Source organism: Taudactylus pleione, unplaced genomic scaffold (assembly GCF_031769625.1).
Source record: "Taudactylus pleione unplaced genomic scaffold, aTauple2 ptg000189l, whole genome shotgun sequence".
Lineage (NCBI taxonomy): Eukaryota > Metazoa > Chordata > Amphibia > Anura > Myobatrachidae > Taudactylus > Taudactylus pleione.
This window is the reverse complement of record NW_028284591.1, coordinates 5,086,868-5,106,257: the sequence shown is the minus strand read 5'-3', so window position 1 is coordinate 5,106,257 and position 19,390 is coordinate 5,086,868. Positions and strand designations below refer to the sequence as shown.

General features: G+C 45.1%; 1 protein-coding gene across 1 annotated transcript in view; it reads left to right on the top strand.

Moving 5' to 3' along the window:
• CPLX4 (complexin 4) overlaps positions 1-19,152 on the top strand; it is a 42,399-nt gene extending 23,247 nt beyond the window's left edge. The window contains exons 2-3 of the mRNA XM_088476534.1: positions 3,630-3,717; positions 18,218-19,152. Of these exons, the coding sequence (XP_088332660.1) occupies positions 3,630-3,717; positions 18,218-18,445 (316 nt within the window). The 3' untranslated portion in view covers positions 18,446-19,152. The remainder of the gene's footprint in view (positions 1-3,629; positions 3,718-18,217) is intronic.
• The last annotated feature ends 238 nt before the right edge of the window (positions 19,153-19,390 follow it).

Sequence of the window (19,390 nt, the reverse complement as noted above, 5' to 3'; positions counted from 1 at the left end):
TGGAAAGAAATCAGCTGCTGCTGGGCTACCAAAGAATGTGCCTATAGCAATAGCTGAATGGTGTGTGCTGATGTAAGCTGTATGCTGTCAGACCTGTTCCTCATGGGCAGGAATCTGCGCTCAGCACCAGCAGAAGCTCAGACAGCTCTCCCTCCTCAGTGCAGTGTCTCAGCTGTCACTCAGCAGGGCAGGGGCGGCACCAGAGCTCTCCTCCAACAGAGCTCACTGACTGCTCCTCCTGCTGCACAATACAGGGGGTCCTGGTCTCCTTCCGCAGGGTGTTGGCTTCCCTTCAGGGCACACACACTGGCACTGGTGCCCCCTGACAAGATATGGCTGCCTCAGTAAGTCAGCCTTGGCACAGCGCTGGCCTCCCAGGCTGTTACCTCCAGAGACTCAGCCTTAGGGCTATTTCACACCTGCCTACGTGAAAGGAACTGATTGCCGGCAAAAAAAAGTCCGGCTTTGGACAGCTTTTGACGGCCGGTGAAAACCGGCTAGTGTGAAATAGCCCTATCTGTCAGTCCAGGGGCCAGATGTACTAAGCTCTGGGAAGTGATAAACTGGAGAGTGATAAACCACCAGCCAATCATCTCCCAACTGTCATTTTTCAAACACAGCCTGTAACATGACAGTTGGGAGCTGATTGGCTGGTGGCTTATCACTCTGCACTTTATCACTTTTCAGAGCTTAGTACATCTCCCCCCAGGTGTCCTATTTATACCCTGTAGTCACATGCCGGTCAGTTTCCTGCTGACTGCACATGCTGCTATAACTGACAGCTGCCCTCTGCACAGACAGGACTCCCCAATCTTATCAGAGATGGGAGAGTCCCTGCAGCGAGCCCCAGCAGGTCTTCACATTCCCAGCTGGCTGGAATATACCAACCTCAGCTCTGTGAGGGGTTTCACATACATGCATAAACGTACTAGCAATATGTATGTATACCTAACACATTTGTATACCTATAAGCTATGTAAATAAATACATTTTTAACACATCCAACAGTTGTATAGCATATCTAGAGTGATGACACACATCTATATACATACATACATACATATGTAGCGACACTCATAAGGGCACATTTGGGCTATAGCGGGGTATCACAAAAGCAGCCCCTGCTAAAATGCTGAATTTACCAAGCTCCAAAAAGCAAAGCATTAGCCATTGTAGATTATGGGCTAACGTCCGCAGATTTTTCCCGCACAACGGACGATCGCACATTGGCAGTCTGATGACCACGCATGTACAGTTGCGCAGCCGGGTCCCGAACCTGGAATTATAGTGATCACATTACTTTTACACATAGCAGGGACGGGCTTCTGTCTGATCCCTTGTCTCAGCAAATGTTTAATGGTACATTGGGTATTCAATAAACATAACTATAATAATAATAATGTTATTTATACAGCACTTTTCTCCTAATAGGACTCAAAATGCTTTACATTTGCCTTTACATCATAAAATACAAAACAAGCTTAACAAGGGACATTAGTAAAATGCTGGGTGAATAGTTGAGTCTATTTTTGAAGGACTCTAGACTGGAGGCTTCTCGAACTGTGCGGGGAAGCAAGTTCCATAGAGTCGGAGACACAAAGCTGAAACCTCGACCCACAAATTAATTCCAGGAGATCCTAGGTACTAATAGTCCTTCGTCTACGGCAGGGGTGTATCTAGGGGTCCAAGCGCCCCTGGCAATGTAATGGATTGGCGTCTCCCCCCATAATTTCTGAATAATTACACTATACAATAAGTAAGTACTTATAATGTCTCCCCAGCAAGGCCCCCTTCTGTCTCGCCAGCCAGCCCGCCCACGTTTCATCAGCCAGCACCTCCGTCTGTCTCTCCAGCCAACCCCCTTCTGTCTCCCCAGTTACCCCCCTTCTGTCTCCCCAGCTACAGAAGGGGGTTCTGTCTCCCAAGCCAGCCACCTTTTGTCTCAATGTCTCTCCAGTCCCTGGCCACTCGCGTACAGCCCCCACACACACTAACCAGGCATATCTTCAGGGTTGTGCATAGATCCCCTGCAGTCTGCGGCCTGCTCCTCAGTGAAGCAATGCGGTGTGCGTGTATAAAAAACAAAAACCTTTATTCATTAAATGTACTTGCTAGGCAGCCACTGGCAAGTGCTAGCGGTTACCCGCCCCGGGACATCTGGTCCAGGTAGGAGCCAGGGGCATACCAGGGACTGCAGTCCTGGTAGTCCCGGCCTGATTCTACCACTTGGCCATGGGTGGCACCACCGGACGGCGCCCTCCTTGGCCGTTGTCACTGGTGAGTGCCATCCTGACCAATGGGTAGATACGTCCCTGGTCAACGGATCATAGTAGTTGAGTAGGGCAGTAAGGAATCAGAGGCTGCTTCAGGTACGTTGGGCCCTGGTCAAGTAGAAAGTTAGTAAGCCAATTTGGAAAATGATTCTCCATCTTACAGGCAGCCAGTGAAGAGAGTAGAGAATGGGTGTTATGTGGCTGGAATGGGTCTGGTTGGTTAATAGCCTGGCAGCTGCGTTTTGTACCATCTGCAAGCGGTGCAATTCTTTTGCTGGGAGACCAAGGTAGAGGGCATTGATGATGTAAATGCATGTATGACTTTAGGCAGATCTTCAGAGGGAATTAAGTGCTTGATTCTGGCTATGTTCCTCAGATGAAAGAATGAGGATTTGATTGTGGCTGATACCTGATGTTTAAGTGTCAAGCCACTATCCAGGACAACACCAAGATTCCATACATGTTCAGTGTTTTGTAGTTCTGAACCCCCAAGCAAGTCCTCTTGGTTGCCTATGCTGTAGCCTTGTCCTTTGATTGTGAGGACCTCTGATATATCAGGGTTCAGACGCAGCCAACTGGCACTCATCCACTCCTGGAGCTCAGCTAGACAGCCATTTAGGGTTGTTATTGAGTTCTCAGTACCTGGTGCAAAGGACAAGTACAGTTGTGTATCATCTGCATAGCAGTGGTAGCCCAGACCATGACGTCTGATTATTTCACCCAGCATGTATACTGCAAAGAGCATGGGAGATAGTATAGAACCCTGTGGGACACCGCATGGAAGTGGCACTGCTAACAGTTTACTCCAGAAGAAACTCTCTGTAACCTGCCAGCGAGAAATGATTTGAACCAGCTCAGGACTGTCATTCAGTCCACAGAAATTTTTCAGGCACTCAATTAGAATCCCATGGTCCACAGTATCAAATGCTGCTGAGAGATCCAGAAGGTTTAAGATTGAGTAGGCACCTCTGTCTCTTGCCATCAGAAGATCATTAAGCACACATACCAGGGCTGTTTCAGTGCTACATACATTGTCATTCAATGCTCCTCCCGTTCTCTGTATTCTCTTTATAGTGACCCCTTTGTCTGTATTCTCAATTTAGTGCCACCATTGTCTATACTCCCCTCATAGTGCCTCTCTCTCCCTCTCCCTCCCTCCTCCCTATTGGCTATAACAATACATCTGTATTTTCAGAGTACAGATCCTTGGTAAGTAAGAACATACTAGTTTTGTGGCTGCTGGTTGAAAACTACGCCTATAATAATATGAAATGTCAATGCCTGTACAAACACTGTACTATAATTATCACTATTACAGCGCATAACTAAAGTCAACCATTTATGTTTGGTTGGCAGGATGGAGAGGGATGCCAAGTTTACGCAAAAGAAAGCAGAAAGAGCTACTCTGCGGGTACATTTAAGAGAGAAGTACAGGCTACCTCAGGTACGTAGCGCGGTCCTCGTATGTACATCACAGCAGAAGCTGCGTGGCTTTCTGAGATTTTTTTACATTTAGTTTGGCATGTAGGTATATATGTACAGGGCCGTAGAGAGCCCAGCTGGCCCTGGTAAAAGAGGGGGCGCGGCCTAATCGTTGGAGGTGTGGCCACGTCCCCTTGACAAAAATTAATAAAGAAGTAATCACTTTTGCAGCGTGTGAGGGGGGCGCTGTAAGCCCCCCAGCCCGGTGCTAAGCAGGGGGTGCGGCGCAATCAGTGTGATCGCTCCCCCCCCCACAGCCATAGGAGACTGCTCCGGCTGGTGCAGCTGTGCAGCAGCCGCGAGCAGGCTCGCACTGCAGCCCAGCACAAGCTGTGTGCTGAGCTACTGTGAGGGAGGGTGGGGCCACGCCCCCCCTCTCGGCGCCCATGTATATGTATCATGTATGTATGTATGTGCTCCTACCCCTCTTCTAAGCTGATAGACTCTGTGCTGCAGTGCAGCAGGTCAGAAACTGACACTGTATCTCAATATTATACTTTCTCCAAGTTGCATCCATATGATCCAGACTTTAACCATCAACCACCCTCTTTAACACTTCCCTCGATGATATAGGGATAGAGGCACTTCTCTATGGTCACCCTGGTGCCAAATGTAATAGGCTATGATTTGCTGGTCCCAATTCTGGTGTTATAGGGGCCTATTCATCAACACTAAATTAACGTTTTGAAGGACATTTTCCTTAATTACCGTTATTTTAGTATTCATGAAGACACTTAACACAGGAGATCTCTGCCTGTGTTCATTTCCACACTCCCCATACATTAGTATTTTGATATGGAAATTAGGCTATTCATCAAATTCTGAAAAATATGGATTTTCGGAATTTGATGAAGGTACTATCCGCCACTGTGCGGTGGCGTATAGTAGGTGACACCTGTGTCAGCGTGGGCAGGTCCTCTGCCGGCTCCCTCCTGCGCTCCCTGGTCTCTCCTCTGGCTCTGGTGGCTGTTCTGACGTGTTCTCCAGGCAGAACATAGTAAACTTTTACTGTGTTCTGCCTGGAGAATATGTGTCAGAACAGCAGATGGAGCCGGAGGCGGCTGCAGCGGGCAGGGGGGAGGTGAGCGGAGGGGGGAGGGGGTTGGGGGGGGTACACAGAATTACCGCAGCTGTAGGCAGTGCTGCACACGCGCTGCTTTTATGAATGTAACAGCGCATGCGCAGCACTGATTACAGCTGCGGTAAGGTAGAGCAGGCAGGGAAAACTATTTCCTGAAAAGCTGTCATCGCAACAATGACAGCTTTTGGGAATAGATAGTTATGGGGAGGAAGAATGATGAATTCCTCCGGTAATTAGGTAGATCCTCCAGAGAAATTTTAGTTATGATGAATAGGCCCCTTAACCATTAGATTTAAAGAGACAATTAGTTTTAAAGCAAGACCAGATTGTTTTTCCCTTGAAACTAAATCACCGGAGTTGCACCCAGACCAACAAATCAGAGCCGATTACATTTGGGGCCTCGTCTGGGTAGGTCTCATACACAGACAGGAGGAAGTTAATATAGTATTGGGGTATGGGGGGGGCTCTAGACTGCACACCCTAATAATAATGAAAGGTGCTGTCATGCTATAATAAATTATATACACAGGAAAAAGAAATTGCAGATGCACTATGCGATCATTACAGTTTAAATTTAAATGTATTTTGTCATTCGATATAATTTCAGAGGTAGTTAGCATATCAGTGGCCAATGATACGGGCCTGCCCACCAGCGTCCAGGTCACCTCATCGAGCAGGTCCCTAACACTCTGGGCACCCCAAAAGACAGCCCAGCCAAAGACCTCCCCAGGGCATCACAGTGAAGTGTTATAAAGTATCAGGTGTGTGAAGGCAGCACCGTATCTGGACGGCAGTGCGCCCTCTGCAGCACTGCCGCCCAGGGCCGGATTAAGGTCTGTGGGGGCCCCTGGGCAACAAACGTGTGGGGGCCCCTATCACTAAAAGTGTTTTTTTTTTCTATACTATATATATATATATATATATGTGTATATATATATATATATATATATATATATATAGCAGACCAATGGACCGGCACTCTGCAAAACAATGAGGAAGTTGCTCCTGTGCCGGTAAACATATGTATAAACGTACTGGAAAAACAACGGCACTAGGAGACTATCAAAAAGGTTTAATTGTGATCCTTCACAATATTGTGAAGGATCACAATTAAACCGCTTTGATAGTCTCCTAGTGCCGTTGTTTTTCCAGTACGTTTATAATATAAATATATATATATATATATTAGAAAAGTAATACATAGTATAGATGATATACAATATATCATATGTATGAGATATCCGAGTATATCAGAGTGTGTGTGTATAGAAAAAAATAAAAAAGAATCATATATATTTATATATATATATATATATATATATAAAATCTCATCTCACCTGTGGACGCTAGCAGCCTGGCATTGAAGCAGCTGGGCAGTGGGTGCAGGGATCCCTGGTGCAGTGTGAGGGAATGAGATAGATCCCCTTCCGTTTGTGAGGCTTCTATGGCCGGGTAAAGGCGGAGCCATCAGGCTGGAGACGTGCCGAGGAGGATCTGGAGGCGGAGCCATCAGTGTGACTGACTGCTCCATGCTCCGCAAAAGCTTATGGGAGGAGCAGCTGCGGCTGGGCATGCGCAGCAGCTCCCCCGTCGGCCATGTTTTTTTTAACTAGCTGCCCGATCAGAGCTTAATCTCCGATCGCGGCAGCGGAAGCCCGGGGAGGGGTGGGGGGGTCGGTAAATGAAAGGCAGGCTGTGTGGACACCGGCCACCAAAGGCACATGCCCAGCGGGAACTGGCCCGGGGTCTTGGCGGCTCCGTCAAGAAAAAAAAAAGTTGATGTAGTTGTGGACAGTGTGTGGGGGGCCCCTTATGTGTGGGGGCCCCGGGACGATCGCCCCTGTCGTCCCGCCTATAATCCGGCCCTGCTGCAGCCCCTCGCGCTCTGTCTCCTCCTCCCCCTGAGCACTTACCTTTCCTTCCAGGGGGTGAAGGGCGGGCTCGATCCTGTGCCAACATTCTTGTGCGCCGTGCACCACTGCCGGAGGTCTCTTTCTGCAGACCTCCGGCACCGAAAAGTGTGTACGGCCGGTGGCGCTGGAGGATTCCGCCCTGTGCGGTGGCACTGGCCGCACCACCCTCCCTACGGCCCTGTGTGAAGGTAGCTAATAAGTGTTGGAAATAATAATAAAGGTAAAAACTATATGTAAAAAAATACATGAATAATAAACAAACATGAAGGTGATATACAAAGTGACTGTGTATTAAGTGGTGATGCCCTGAAGAGGCCCAGTCAGAACAGCTCAGGGGGCCCAAGCCCAAATGCTCACCTCAAATAAACTGACACTATATAAATATAAATAGGACCTACTTTGGATTATGCCTGTTACCTGGTGCAGTCAAATGCTAGGTCCCTGTTCAAAAACATATATGGGGAGGTGGGCAGGTAAGTCGGGGGGGGGGGCCACATCATTGGCCACTGATATGCTAACTACCTCTGAAATTATATCTACTTACAAATACATTTAAATTTAAACTGTAACGATCGCATAGTCCCTCTGCAATTTATTTTCTTGTGTATATAGCATTGGGTTATCAATCATTGCCTGGTTCCTCCTAATATTTATTGCGGAACGTTGGTGGCATGTTGTCCAAGAAAGTGTAGAAGCATGGTTTTTTTTTATTTATTTGCCCAAGTTTGTCTGGATTTTTTTTTTTTAAACAAAAGTTTTTTTTTTATTGGGGATGACTAATCAAAATAATACAAACATGGTCAGCAGAACAACAGTATGATACAAAAGTAATGGGTAAAATGATCATACAGTACTTCAAAATATCAATATACTGTATACGAAAAATATATTGAGTAACAAGTAGAAAACCTTATCGGAGAGATCGTTAACATGTAAAAAAAAGACCACCATTGAAATAAAATAGAGATTAAACAACTAAAAGGTTATCCCATTTTTATTGTTTTCATTCAAATAAGAATAAAAAACAGAACAAAAAAAAATACTGTACATAGTAAAATGAAAAAAGAAAAGGGGTGGGGAAAAAAACAATTAATAATAATGAAAAGAAAAGAGAGATGATGTAAATAAAGATATCAGCAGAGTCCGGGTATAGTTAAGGATTATGCGAGATACCAAGGGGGCCAAGTATCATGAAATTTAGCAACCTTGTTGTTTGTAGGCTAGTAACATATTTCATAGATTTTTTAGACCAAGGCTGCTCTCGTGGGGGGGATGCAACCAGGGCCGTAGCTAGGGTAGTGCGGCCGGTGCCACCGCAAAGGGCACCACAGGTCAGGGGGCGCTGTTTGGGCCTGTCAAATTTCTATTTATTATCATTCTTGCTTGTAGCTTTCTCTTATTTCATCCCCAGCTTCTCCTGGCCTCTCCTTTCTATTCCCTGGCCCTGCCCCATGAAGCCTTGGCCCTTTTTTGGGTGCATTATGTCCCTTTGAAAAATGAGGGGATCACCAATGCTCTTTCTGGAACAGGGCACCAAAAAGTCTAGTTACGGCTCTGGAGGCAACATTTCCATTATTTAACAATAAGGGATTTAGCAGCATTGCAAATATGGGTAATTAATTTGTCCTGAGGCTTAGATAACCCAAGGATCAGGATGCATAACATTGCCACCGCAGGTTCAAGATTAATACCAGGGCCCAGAGTTCTTGTAATCAGATTACAAACTAAGGGCCCGATTCAGAGCCGCTCACAAGCGCTGTGCACTCGCAAGTGGCTCGATGTTAATGAATTGCGCATGCGCAAGCCCACTGAGCGACTGAAGTTCAGTCGCTACGGGGCTGGCAACAAGATGGGGCGGCTGTTGATGGTGATTGACAGTTCGCCTAGTTTTGTGGGCGGGTAGGGGGGTGGCTGCACTTTGCGAGCGGCCGGAGAAAAAAAAACTAAAAAAAACATACGCCCACGTTCCCTGCGAGCGGCCGCCAGTAGCGAGCAGCTCTGAATCGGGCCCTAAGTTCCAAAAAGAACAAATGAGAGGACATGTCCACCATATGTGATAGAAGGTCCCCTCTTCCCCACACAGTCTCCAACGTTGATTAGATGTCACAGGAAACATAACGTGTAGTCTAGTGGGAACCAGATACCACCAGATATAAATCTTATAACAGGTTTCTTTGATTGCCACGCAAATAGAAACTTTAGCTATACGTATTCTAATCTGTTCCCAAAGCTCAACATCTAAAGACTTAGAAAGATCTAGTTCCCATGCTTGTCTGTGGGGTTCGCGCAAAGAGGGATCAGGGTCGAGAACTGAATTATAAATCGTTGAAATGTTCCCTCTCCTTCCAATTGAATACAAACACATACGCTTAAATGAGGTAGGCAATCGTAGTTGAGAGGATTTAAGTTGGGAGTGGAGAAAACTATTCATTTGAGTGTATTGATATTGACACGAGGAGGGAACGCCAAAACGCTCCTGAAATTCACTAGATGAAGGAGGAGCGAAACTCCCTTTGATGTGAAGAGTCATACCACGCTTACACCACAGTGCAGCCATTGAATGCATGCAACCTGGAGAAAAATCAGGATGATTCCAACTTTGAGACAAGGGTGATGGATAGGAGGAGAGGTTGTAAGTAGTACATGTTTTGTTCCACAGATTGAGAGTAAAATTGACAGTGGGAATCGAGTAGGCAGAGGTTGGTCTACGTCGTCTGGGAAGCCAAATCAGGGAGTCAAGTAGATCACCTCGAAGCAAAGAATTATCAATATCTACCCATTTTTTCACCTCCTGGAGGTGAATACCAAGAAACAATATGGTTAAGTTGACATGTAGTGTAGTATGATTGTAACATAGGGAGACCCAAACCACCCATAGTTGCACTTTTACTTAGAATCATACGTTTGACCCGGGGTTTAACATTCGCCCAAATAAATTTGTGACAATGTTACTGTATGGAAGCTAGAGTGCTGCACGGAACTGCCACAGGTACCGTTTGGAATAGGTATAGTAAGCGAAGAAGGAAATTAATTTCGAGAACATTAATTTTGCCTATCCATGAAACATAAAGGTGGCTCCATCTAGCCAGATCGTGTGTGAGTGAATTTAACATAGGAATATAATTAGCACGATAAAGAGCAGAATAGGATTTGGAAATAAAAATCCCTAACTATTTAATGGCCGAAGGTCTCCATAAAAATGAAAATTTAGACGTTAAAGTTGAGTAAACATTATAAGGGATGTTTAACGCCAGAGCTTCGGATTTAGAGGGGTTAACCTTATACCCTGAAAGAGAGCCATAGAAAAGAAGTTCCTTTTGTAAGTTGGGTAGGGATATTAAAGGATTAGAAAACGTTAGGAGGACATCATCCGTGAACAAAGATAGTTTATATTGTTTGCGTTCCACAGAGATCCCTCCAATATTGACGTTGGATCTAATACGGGCTGCCAGGGGTTCTATACATAAAGCAAAAATTAAAGGGGATAACGGACAGCCTTGATGGGTGCCGTTATTTAAATTAAATCAAGGGGATCAAAGACCATTAGTCATTACCATAGATGTGGGGCGGGAATAGAGAGCCTTAATAGCTGTAACAAAATTACCTTGGAAACCAAAAGAGGACAACGTGGAAAATGAGAATGGACAAGAAATGCGATCAAATGCCTTCTCTGCATCTAATGCAATAACTACTGAGGGTATAATAGTGGTGTCGATATGGTGAATTAAATTGATGGTACGTCTAGTGTTATCTTAGGCTTGATGCTGTGGGATAAATCCCACCTGGTCAGAGTCAATCAACGAGGCTAGGACTGTATTTAGCCTGGTGGCCAAGACCTTGGCAAAAAGCTTAAGGTCCGTATTCAGCAGGGAAGTAGGTCTATAGTTGGTGCACAGGGTGGAGTCTTTACCAGATTTAGGTATAACTATTATATTGGAGGTCGTTGAGTCTGGGTGAAAAGGAGCGCCATGAATAATTTTGTTAAATAAATGGGCCATGTGTGGGATAAGTTGTGGAGCAAATGTTTTGTAGTATACCACTGGGTAGCCATCCGGACCTGGTGCCTTCGAGAGTTTCTGGGGTTTAAGAGCCATCTCTAATTCCTCTGGTGAGATATCATCATTCAGGAAGGAATGAGAGGCTTCATCAAGTCGAGGCAGTTGAGATACTGCTGACTGTCATGAGCCAAAACTGAGGGGTCACAAGGGGAGCCTAAATTGTATAATGCTTTGTAATAGTCGGAGAAGATATTGTTAATTGATTTAGGATCATAAATTGATTGGCCAGTTGGATCCTTGATCAAATAAATGGCTTGCATGGCCCGCTTAGTGCGAAGTTTATTTGCTGACAGGGTATGAGCTTTATTGCTTTTATCATAAAACCTTTGGTTGGTCCAACGTAATGAGAGTTCAACTTTTTCAGCTAAGAGAGATTATAACTCGGTTCTTGCTTTAGAGAGGCATGCAAGAACCTTTCTAGAGTGGGTACATTAGTGTTCTCTATCTAGATCTGCTATAAGATGGGTCAACATATCAGCGCGTTGATCTTGCTCTCTTTTTCTACGCAATGCATATTGAATGATAACTCCCGAATTACCACTTTATGGGCTTCCCAAACCATAGACTCACTACATTCATCTTGGGAGTTGAGAATGAAATAGTCCTGAAGTTTAGTTTTAATTAATTCCTGAAAATGAGGGCTCTTCAACAGAGTTTCATTAAGCCTCCAAGATAGTCTTCCTCCCATCGCTTCAATTTCAAAAGATGCCATCAGTACTGAATGGTCTGACCAAGTTATCGGGACTATCGAGGACTGGCATGCGACTTGTGAAAAGGAGGCACAACATAAAAATAGGTCTATCCGAGAATAGACATCATGCGGGTAGAAAGTGTAGTCACAGACACTAGGAGTAAGAAAACGCCAAAGTCAAATAACCTGCCTCGGCCATGTATTTACGCAGAGAAGCCGAGTTTGGGAGTTCTCCCGGTCGAGAGGGGCCTGATTTATCCATGTGAGTAAGTACCATATTAAAGTCGCCACCTATCAACTTTGAGGCAAAGTTCATGAAAAAAATAGGTATTGACCTGTGTTAGCAGCTTAAAGGTTGGCCACCATAACCTCCTCGTGTCCAATTTTGCCTCATATCATGATATATCTGCCTTCATTGTCAGATGTAGAATCTAAAAATTGGAAGGGGAGGGAACCTCTAATAAGAATGGCCACACCATAGTACCAAACTGAAGGAAAAAGTTTAGAGGACAGAGACTAATGTGAATCCCCTCTCAGGTGGGTTTCCTGCAAAAAGATCACATCACCTTTGAATTTTTTGAGGGACCTATAGAGATGCGAGCACTTCTGTGGGGTGTTGAGACCCTTGGCGTTAATAGACAAACAGGTGAGTGGCATAATACAGAATTCTAGAAATTACGTTGTCCAGACAGAAAAAGGAAGAGAACTCCAGACTCTGCTGAGAATTTTTTTTTTTTAAATAATTAAAAAAATAAATGACTGGAAATACTCTGAAAACCGAGTAAACGCTTCAAGAGTTGAACTCTATAACAAGAGCTCGAGTGCGGAATACAAATCAAATGTACCCAATAATCCCTAAGATTTGGGGGAAAAGTGGCTGGCTGGGAGAACCATTCCACCATCCAGAGCTAACAAAGCTATGACATGTAACTAGTTTGTATAGACCTATGACATCAATATTGGAAAGAATATGACTCGAACCAGAAATGAGCAATCTCATAACCTGAGTGTAAAATAAGCCACGGGAGTAAACTGGAGAAAACATAGATACACACAACTGAATAGCAGGACATTTCAGATATATATAAGTAATGTAAAGTAGTAAATACAATACAATCATTGATTGTGGAGACTAACAGAGCACTTTGGGCCTGCTTCAGACCCGCTTGCAAGGGCCGGCCGCTCGCAGGTAATGTGGGCGTGTTTTTTTTTTGTCTCCTGCCGCTCGCAAAGTTGTGGAAGCCCACCCACAGCTTGGGCGAGCGGCAAGGAGCCCTTCGCGATAATCGCGACCATCGGAATGCGGTGAGACCCTGTGGTAGGGTCTCCGCAGCTGCAAGGCCGAGTGGACTTCCTGCTCTAATAGAGCAGGAAGTCCACTACTGATATCAGTTGTGATGTCAGTAGGTCCTCCCTCAAGCGCCAGGCGTTCCTAAGGGAACACCTGCGTTTGGTCAACCCCCCCCCCTACCCGCCTACAAAACAGGGCGAGCTGTCACCATCGACAGCCGCCCCTTCTTGTAGCGAGCCCTGTAGTGATTGAAGTTCAGTTGCTCGGCGGGGCTTGCGCTTGCACATGCCGGTCGCGGCGCATGTGCAGATCACAAACATCGAGCCGCTTGTGAGAGTAAAGACTTGTAAAGACAGTAAAGACAGTGTAAAGACTTGCACATTCATAAAATTACAAGAAAACAAATATCCATTCACTAGTGCAGTAAACTTTTCATGAAATCAAACCCGGTCTAGGAGTAATGGGCCCTATACATCAGAGATGGAGTGCCGCAATCCCGCCATGCTGCAACCCGGCATCGCAAGATCGCAGAAATCCAACATGTAGGATTTCGCCGATTTAACGATCGCGATCAAAAAATTATTGCAGTTGTCAAATCGCGGACATTTAACATGTCAAATGTCTGCGATCTGGCGACGATCGCAGAACATCGATGGTGGGCGATCGGTAATTTCCGATGGCGAATGGAAATTTCCGATCGCAGCCTTGCATCGTGGCGATCCGTCGCAGATGTATGGGCACCTTAAGTCAGGTTGGAGAAGACGCACCTGATCTAGCTGGATCAGGACCAGAAGTGGGGCCCAGATGAAGTTTGCAAAGCAGCTGGGTTCCTTCATCCACAGATCGAATGGAGTGGAAACGGCCTTCAACGTCCACCAGGAGCCGGAATGGAAATCCCCGATATTTATAACCATTGTCCCAAAGCGTTGTAGTGATTATACGGAGATCACGTCTCTTAGCAATAGTGGCCCGGGGCCAGATTTTGGAATATTTGTATCCGAGAACCCTCAAACAAAAATGAGGTGGTATTCCTGCTAGCCATGGTGATACTGTTCTTAAACGAAAGCAGTCTAAGAATTACGTCTCGAGTGGGGGTTGGAATCTTTAGGTTTAGGGCTCAGGGCGCGGTGTGCTCTTTCTATTTGAATTGCCGTCTCAGACAACGATGGGACCAAAAACACAAATAGTCTCTTGAGATAAGGTTCCAGGTCTGAGGCAGGGATTGATTCAGGAATATTGCGAAGACGTAGGTTGTTCCTCCTCTCGTGGTTTTCAAGATTCCCCGTTTTGTCTCTGAGGAATTCTAGTTCATTGTCTGAATAGGACATATCACTCCCTATGTGATTCTGAAAGTCCTGGTATTTATCCGCATGTGAATCCAGGGCAGACGTGCGTGTATCCAGAGCCGCTATGTCCGATTTAAGTTCCCCTATAGCAGACTGAAATGCAGTAGTAAATGAAGTTTTAAGATCTAGTATCATCTTTTGAAGGGATTGTATATTCTCTTTAGTTGAGGGGGCAGACTTAGGATCCATCGTAATTTGAGTTGTAGAAGATGTCGGTGGTGAATCTGAAGCTTGTTTCTCAAGCCGGGAGAAGTGATGAGAAATATCCTGAGAGGCTCCTTTTATGGGCTCTGGTGCCCGCTCTACTCATAATATCTTGTTAGGAAGATGTGGCGGGTTAAAGATAGGGTAAGGCAAAATATCAGTAGGCCATATTCATAGCTCTGGGGAACAGAGTCGTAAAGCGTACATCACTATATAATCTAAGACATCAGCAAAATATATATAGTTAGTTATTTCAAAAGGTAGTAGTATTAATTTTATAGTTAGCGTTTGCTGGAGTAGTAGTTTCACAGGTGGTAATTTGCAGGAAACCATTCAGGGTTTATATAATGGTAACCCAGGAATTTATATATACAGCAGAAACCCAGAAAATAATGCTTTGTAAGAAATGTTACAGGATACCGTATAATGAAAATGATGAGGGATGTGCACAATCCGGAAGATTAACTTGAGCTAATTATGAACAGTCAAATGTAAAATCCTTGTGGGCTGGAGACCAGATACCTGGCTGGGTATCCCAGCACCAGTGTAATGCAGGTATACAAATTTTCCCCTTGAGCACAGCGTAACTGATCGGGGAGGAGCTGTAACTCTATGAGGGGTATTCAATATGAAACGTTAACTTCACGTTTCATATCGGAGTTTTTTCCTGTGTTAAAGTTTGGTGCGCGCTCCCGCTTATCCCCGTATTCAATATAAAATTAACGAAAACGGGAAACTCCGAAGTTGGATTTGCGTAAAGTTACGAATTTTTCCTTAAAATAATTGTAAAGTTGTAAAAACATGGGGGAACACTATGGGTATCCCCGTTTTAGGCTTTAATTGAAAGTCGGGGATTTAAATAGTCGCAGCAGGTGCTTTTTTCCTAAAATTGAAGAAGTGATGCAGAAGAGCACTTGGGTTATTTTTTTCATTTTTTTAAGTGGTCCCATCAAATTTGGGGTACATGAAAATGGGTACTAGCATATTTTGGTGTCCCTAAAGTAATTTTTTAAAAAATCTGCATTTGTGCACCTGCCGCTATAATTCTATTCTAGAAAACACCTGCCGCATACTTGCAGAATAGCCCTGAACCTATTTCCCTATTGTTAAACAATTTTTTCCCTTTTTTTTTTTTTCACCCCAATTTTTTTATTAATTTTTTGGGGTGTCCCTATTTTTTATTTTTTTATTTTTTTTGACACAGTTCTTTTTTAAATGTCATTCCCAGGGGTGCAGGCTATTTTTTTAAGCCTGCACCCCTAAACCCCAATTCTGCACTTTTTTTCGACACCTAGTCAATGGTGAAAAGTTATCACCGTTTTTTATCAAAGACTTTTCAAAACTGCGATGAGTCTTTGAAATTGAATATGGTGTAAAAGTAAAACCTGCGATAATGACGTCATAATTGCGATATTAACGCAAAAACGATGTTATCACACCCATATTGAATACCCCTGTATATATCAGCTCCACTACAGGCTGGGGGAAACATGTGAGGCAAAACCCCCCCCCCACAGCAAATACTTCTGGTGTGCCGGGTGCAGAAGTGTTCCTGAGGCAGCCGGCCCCCAGTGTGGGACAAACGCTCAGTGCGGGTAGCCACGGCAATATCAGAGCACTATCAGCGGAAGTCCCGGGCAGCACCTGCAAATCGAGGCTGGGACTGTTCAGGTGCGGGCAGGCCTCAGTTCAGGAGACCGTCAGGGGAGCCACGAGCTGCCGCGAGATGAGCCACCAGTGGTCAGGAAGGGGGTAAGTGCCCGAAGCTCTGGGAAATAGGCAGCAGAGAGGGCTATAAGGAGACAAAGCTGGGGTTCACGTGCAGGATTTAAAGTTGACTTTTACATGGCCTGACTTAGGCCCTGGTGCATCGGCCTTCATAGATGACGTTGACGGCCTTGCATTGTCATCATGACTGCTGAGAGTCATGACGTTTTGCCTCGTTTTCAGATCCAGGTCAGGTGGGAAAACCTGAGCCGACTCGGATCTGCCTCGAATCCCCGTAGTTCGGGTGGGTTCGGATCTCTGAGATCCAAACCTGCTCATCCCTATTCTGTATAATGCTGGCCCTGTAACTAGAGGGGGAGCAGAGAGAGGCAGACCTATGAGGGGAGAGTCTGTATTATGCATTCCTGGCCACCCAGAGAAGTGGGAAAGTCTCCAGGCCCGCCACCTACCTCTGGAACCCCCAGTAACCCCTACACCCCCTCGTGGAAGGGGGGGGGGCGGTGACACTATTCGCGCTGAATTTCGTCATCATGGCCTGCCTCCTGATTTACAATGCCGGTAATCTTGGCATTGTATAGAAGGGGTGGAGCCATGATGCAATCTTGTGGTCACCCCCCTGCTTCTCCCTTAATGCCAGGTAACGTGCCCAGCATTGTCGCACCACGCCCCCCTACCACTATGCTGACCTGGCTGCCCCGTCTTGGGGGGGGAAGGGATAGCCAGTATGTCAGCAAATATGGTATAATGCTGGCCCTATAACTAGAGGGGGAGCAGAGAGGCAGACCTCCAGATGTTAAACAGCAGAGAGGCAGACCCTTGCGTGTGAAGCAGCCCCTCTAGTCGTGCCTTTGAAGGAATTGAACCAAAAGCAAACATGATCTTTTGTCTACTCTTATATACACAATAAAGAAAAACTTTGTGGTCCTTGTTTCGCCAATATACCACCTTAAAAAATAGTAAAAAGCAGAATTCTATGTCTGTGTGTTAGGTGAGGTTTTACAAAAAACAAAATCTTGCTGTCTCAATTTAAATTAATGTGTAGGAAGAATATGATACCTCCCGTTTTGAAAGCTAGACCACCTACTCTATTAAATGAGGGATCACTTTTTATTTGACACGAGATGGGGGAGATAGAGGATTTAGAACCCCCCCTCCCATTTCTGTGGAAAACACATTTTACATTTAACCTAACCTCAATACTTACCTTTGTGATGCTGACAGGTGTCGGGATTGCAGCACCGGTATTCTAAGTGCCGGCATCACCTTTGCCGGGATATTGACCATATCCCCTTTATAGATATCCTTTATTCTGTATATGCTTTGTTCTTCCCTATATGCCCGTCTGTACTGGAGAAGGAGGCCGATTCTGTAACATCACTGGAGACATCATTAACAATTTCACCCATAATCTATATACTGGGGCACCCAACGTAACATGACACTAATACTTCATTTATAATACACAATCCTTTTTAGGTGCCACATGCAGTGACTGGAGCCTAACTGCACTATCTGTTTCCTATCAGGAATCTCAGTTTATTAAAATAAATATTATACATGAAAATACCCCCAAGCAACTATAGATTTTGCTGCACAAGTCATACTTCTGGCTGCAAAAGTGGGTGAACTCTACCGGAATGGAGCACATTACTGCTAATCTGGGGTATAACCAGGTGAGACAAAGGTGTGGGCCAATGGTCCCAGTAGAAGTTTCCCAATACAGCCCTTCATGGTGTACTGAGGTTCTCATTAGATGGGTCACTTTAATGGCCAGATTACTGATCCAATTTCACACCCTGCTTATTCTCTTCCCCTCTTTTGTCTGTCTAGAAAACGAAGCCACGTTTTCCCAAAAATACTGTTACGAACAGTTGGGAATCAGTAGGTGTGAATGGCCATACTATTGATCATGGTTGTGGACAGAAGTACAGTGGACGGAGCAGATACTCACATTAGCGTAGGGTAGTGACTCTGCCACGGCCATATGCGCTTGCGGCCTCTCTACATGCAATTCAGAATCCAGCCCTCATTCTGTAACAGAATCCCCCGCCGTAGTATCTGACTGCTCCTACATCACTTGCCTCTGCCTCCCCCCCCCCCTCAATGCCTCACGTTTGACCCTGTAACTCACCGGTTTTCTATTTCCGTAGAGTGAAAAGGATGAAAATCAAATACAAATGGCCGGAGACGATGTGGAACTGCCAGAGGATCTCCAAAAAATGGTGGTCGAAGACCAAGACGAAGAGGAAGAGAAGAACTCAATCATTGGACATTTCCAGAACATCCAGAATATGGATATCGATACAATCAAAGAAAAGGCAACGTCCACATTCACCGAAATGAAGCAGGCGGCCGAAGAGAAATGTCAGCTCATGTAGGCGAAGATAATCTACGTACACACTGGTGTCCAAGAGCTGCTTTTTCAATGCGTTTCCATTGCAAGTGAACTGCACATGAGCAGACGCGGAAATATAATTCATTGTACCAAATTGGACTGTACATATCTGCACGCTACCAGCATTTAACTTGCATTGCGCTGTTTTATCTAAAAAAAAAAAAAAAAATGGTTCTTGTCCCACTTCAGCGCGTCAGACACACGTCATGCAGTCGGGACCCTGCAGTCATCTCAATGTGCGTTGTAAGCGCTGCGCAACAATGGGCAGTCAATAAACGCTTACAAGCAGACTGAACACAATAGCAACTTCCTGTTTTGACGCAGCCACACGCTAATAAAAAAAACTCAGACTAAACGCATTTAAAATGTCAGATAACGTACTTATATTCAACTATGCAATAATAGACACATGCCAAATGCCAGTGTGTACGTAGCCATAGTGAGGGGAAGTCTGCCTATATAATGCTCATTACCGTTGAGCGCAGAGAGTCGGCGGCTGCAGAATCTTATCGCACCAAGTGGCCGTGACACAGTTAGATTGTGTGATCATGATGACGGTGATAACAGTGGAGAAAAAAAACTGCTTGGAAAACAGAAAAAAAAAAAATCTTTAAAATGCATCATATAAAAGTTAATTCGTTACCAGATTTTAAACGCAATATCACGTGCGAGCAATACTTTGTGTGTACTACAGTGTAATCCTTTTAAATAAAAGATGAATTAAACTTTTCTTGCATAACTGATATGGGTGTGGTAGGTATAGCACCGGCTGCATGGCCGACGGTTCAATTCCCGACAGCGGCAGCCCGGCAGGGGTGAAGATCCCGATCATTAAAAAGGTAAAAATCGCTAACCCTATTTTCCCCCTAACCCTCCCTTAGGGGTGCCTAACCCTAACCTCCCCCCAACTGCCTAACGCTAACCCACC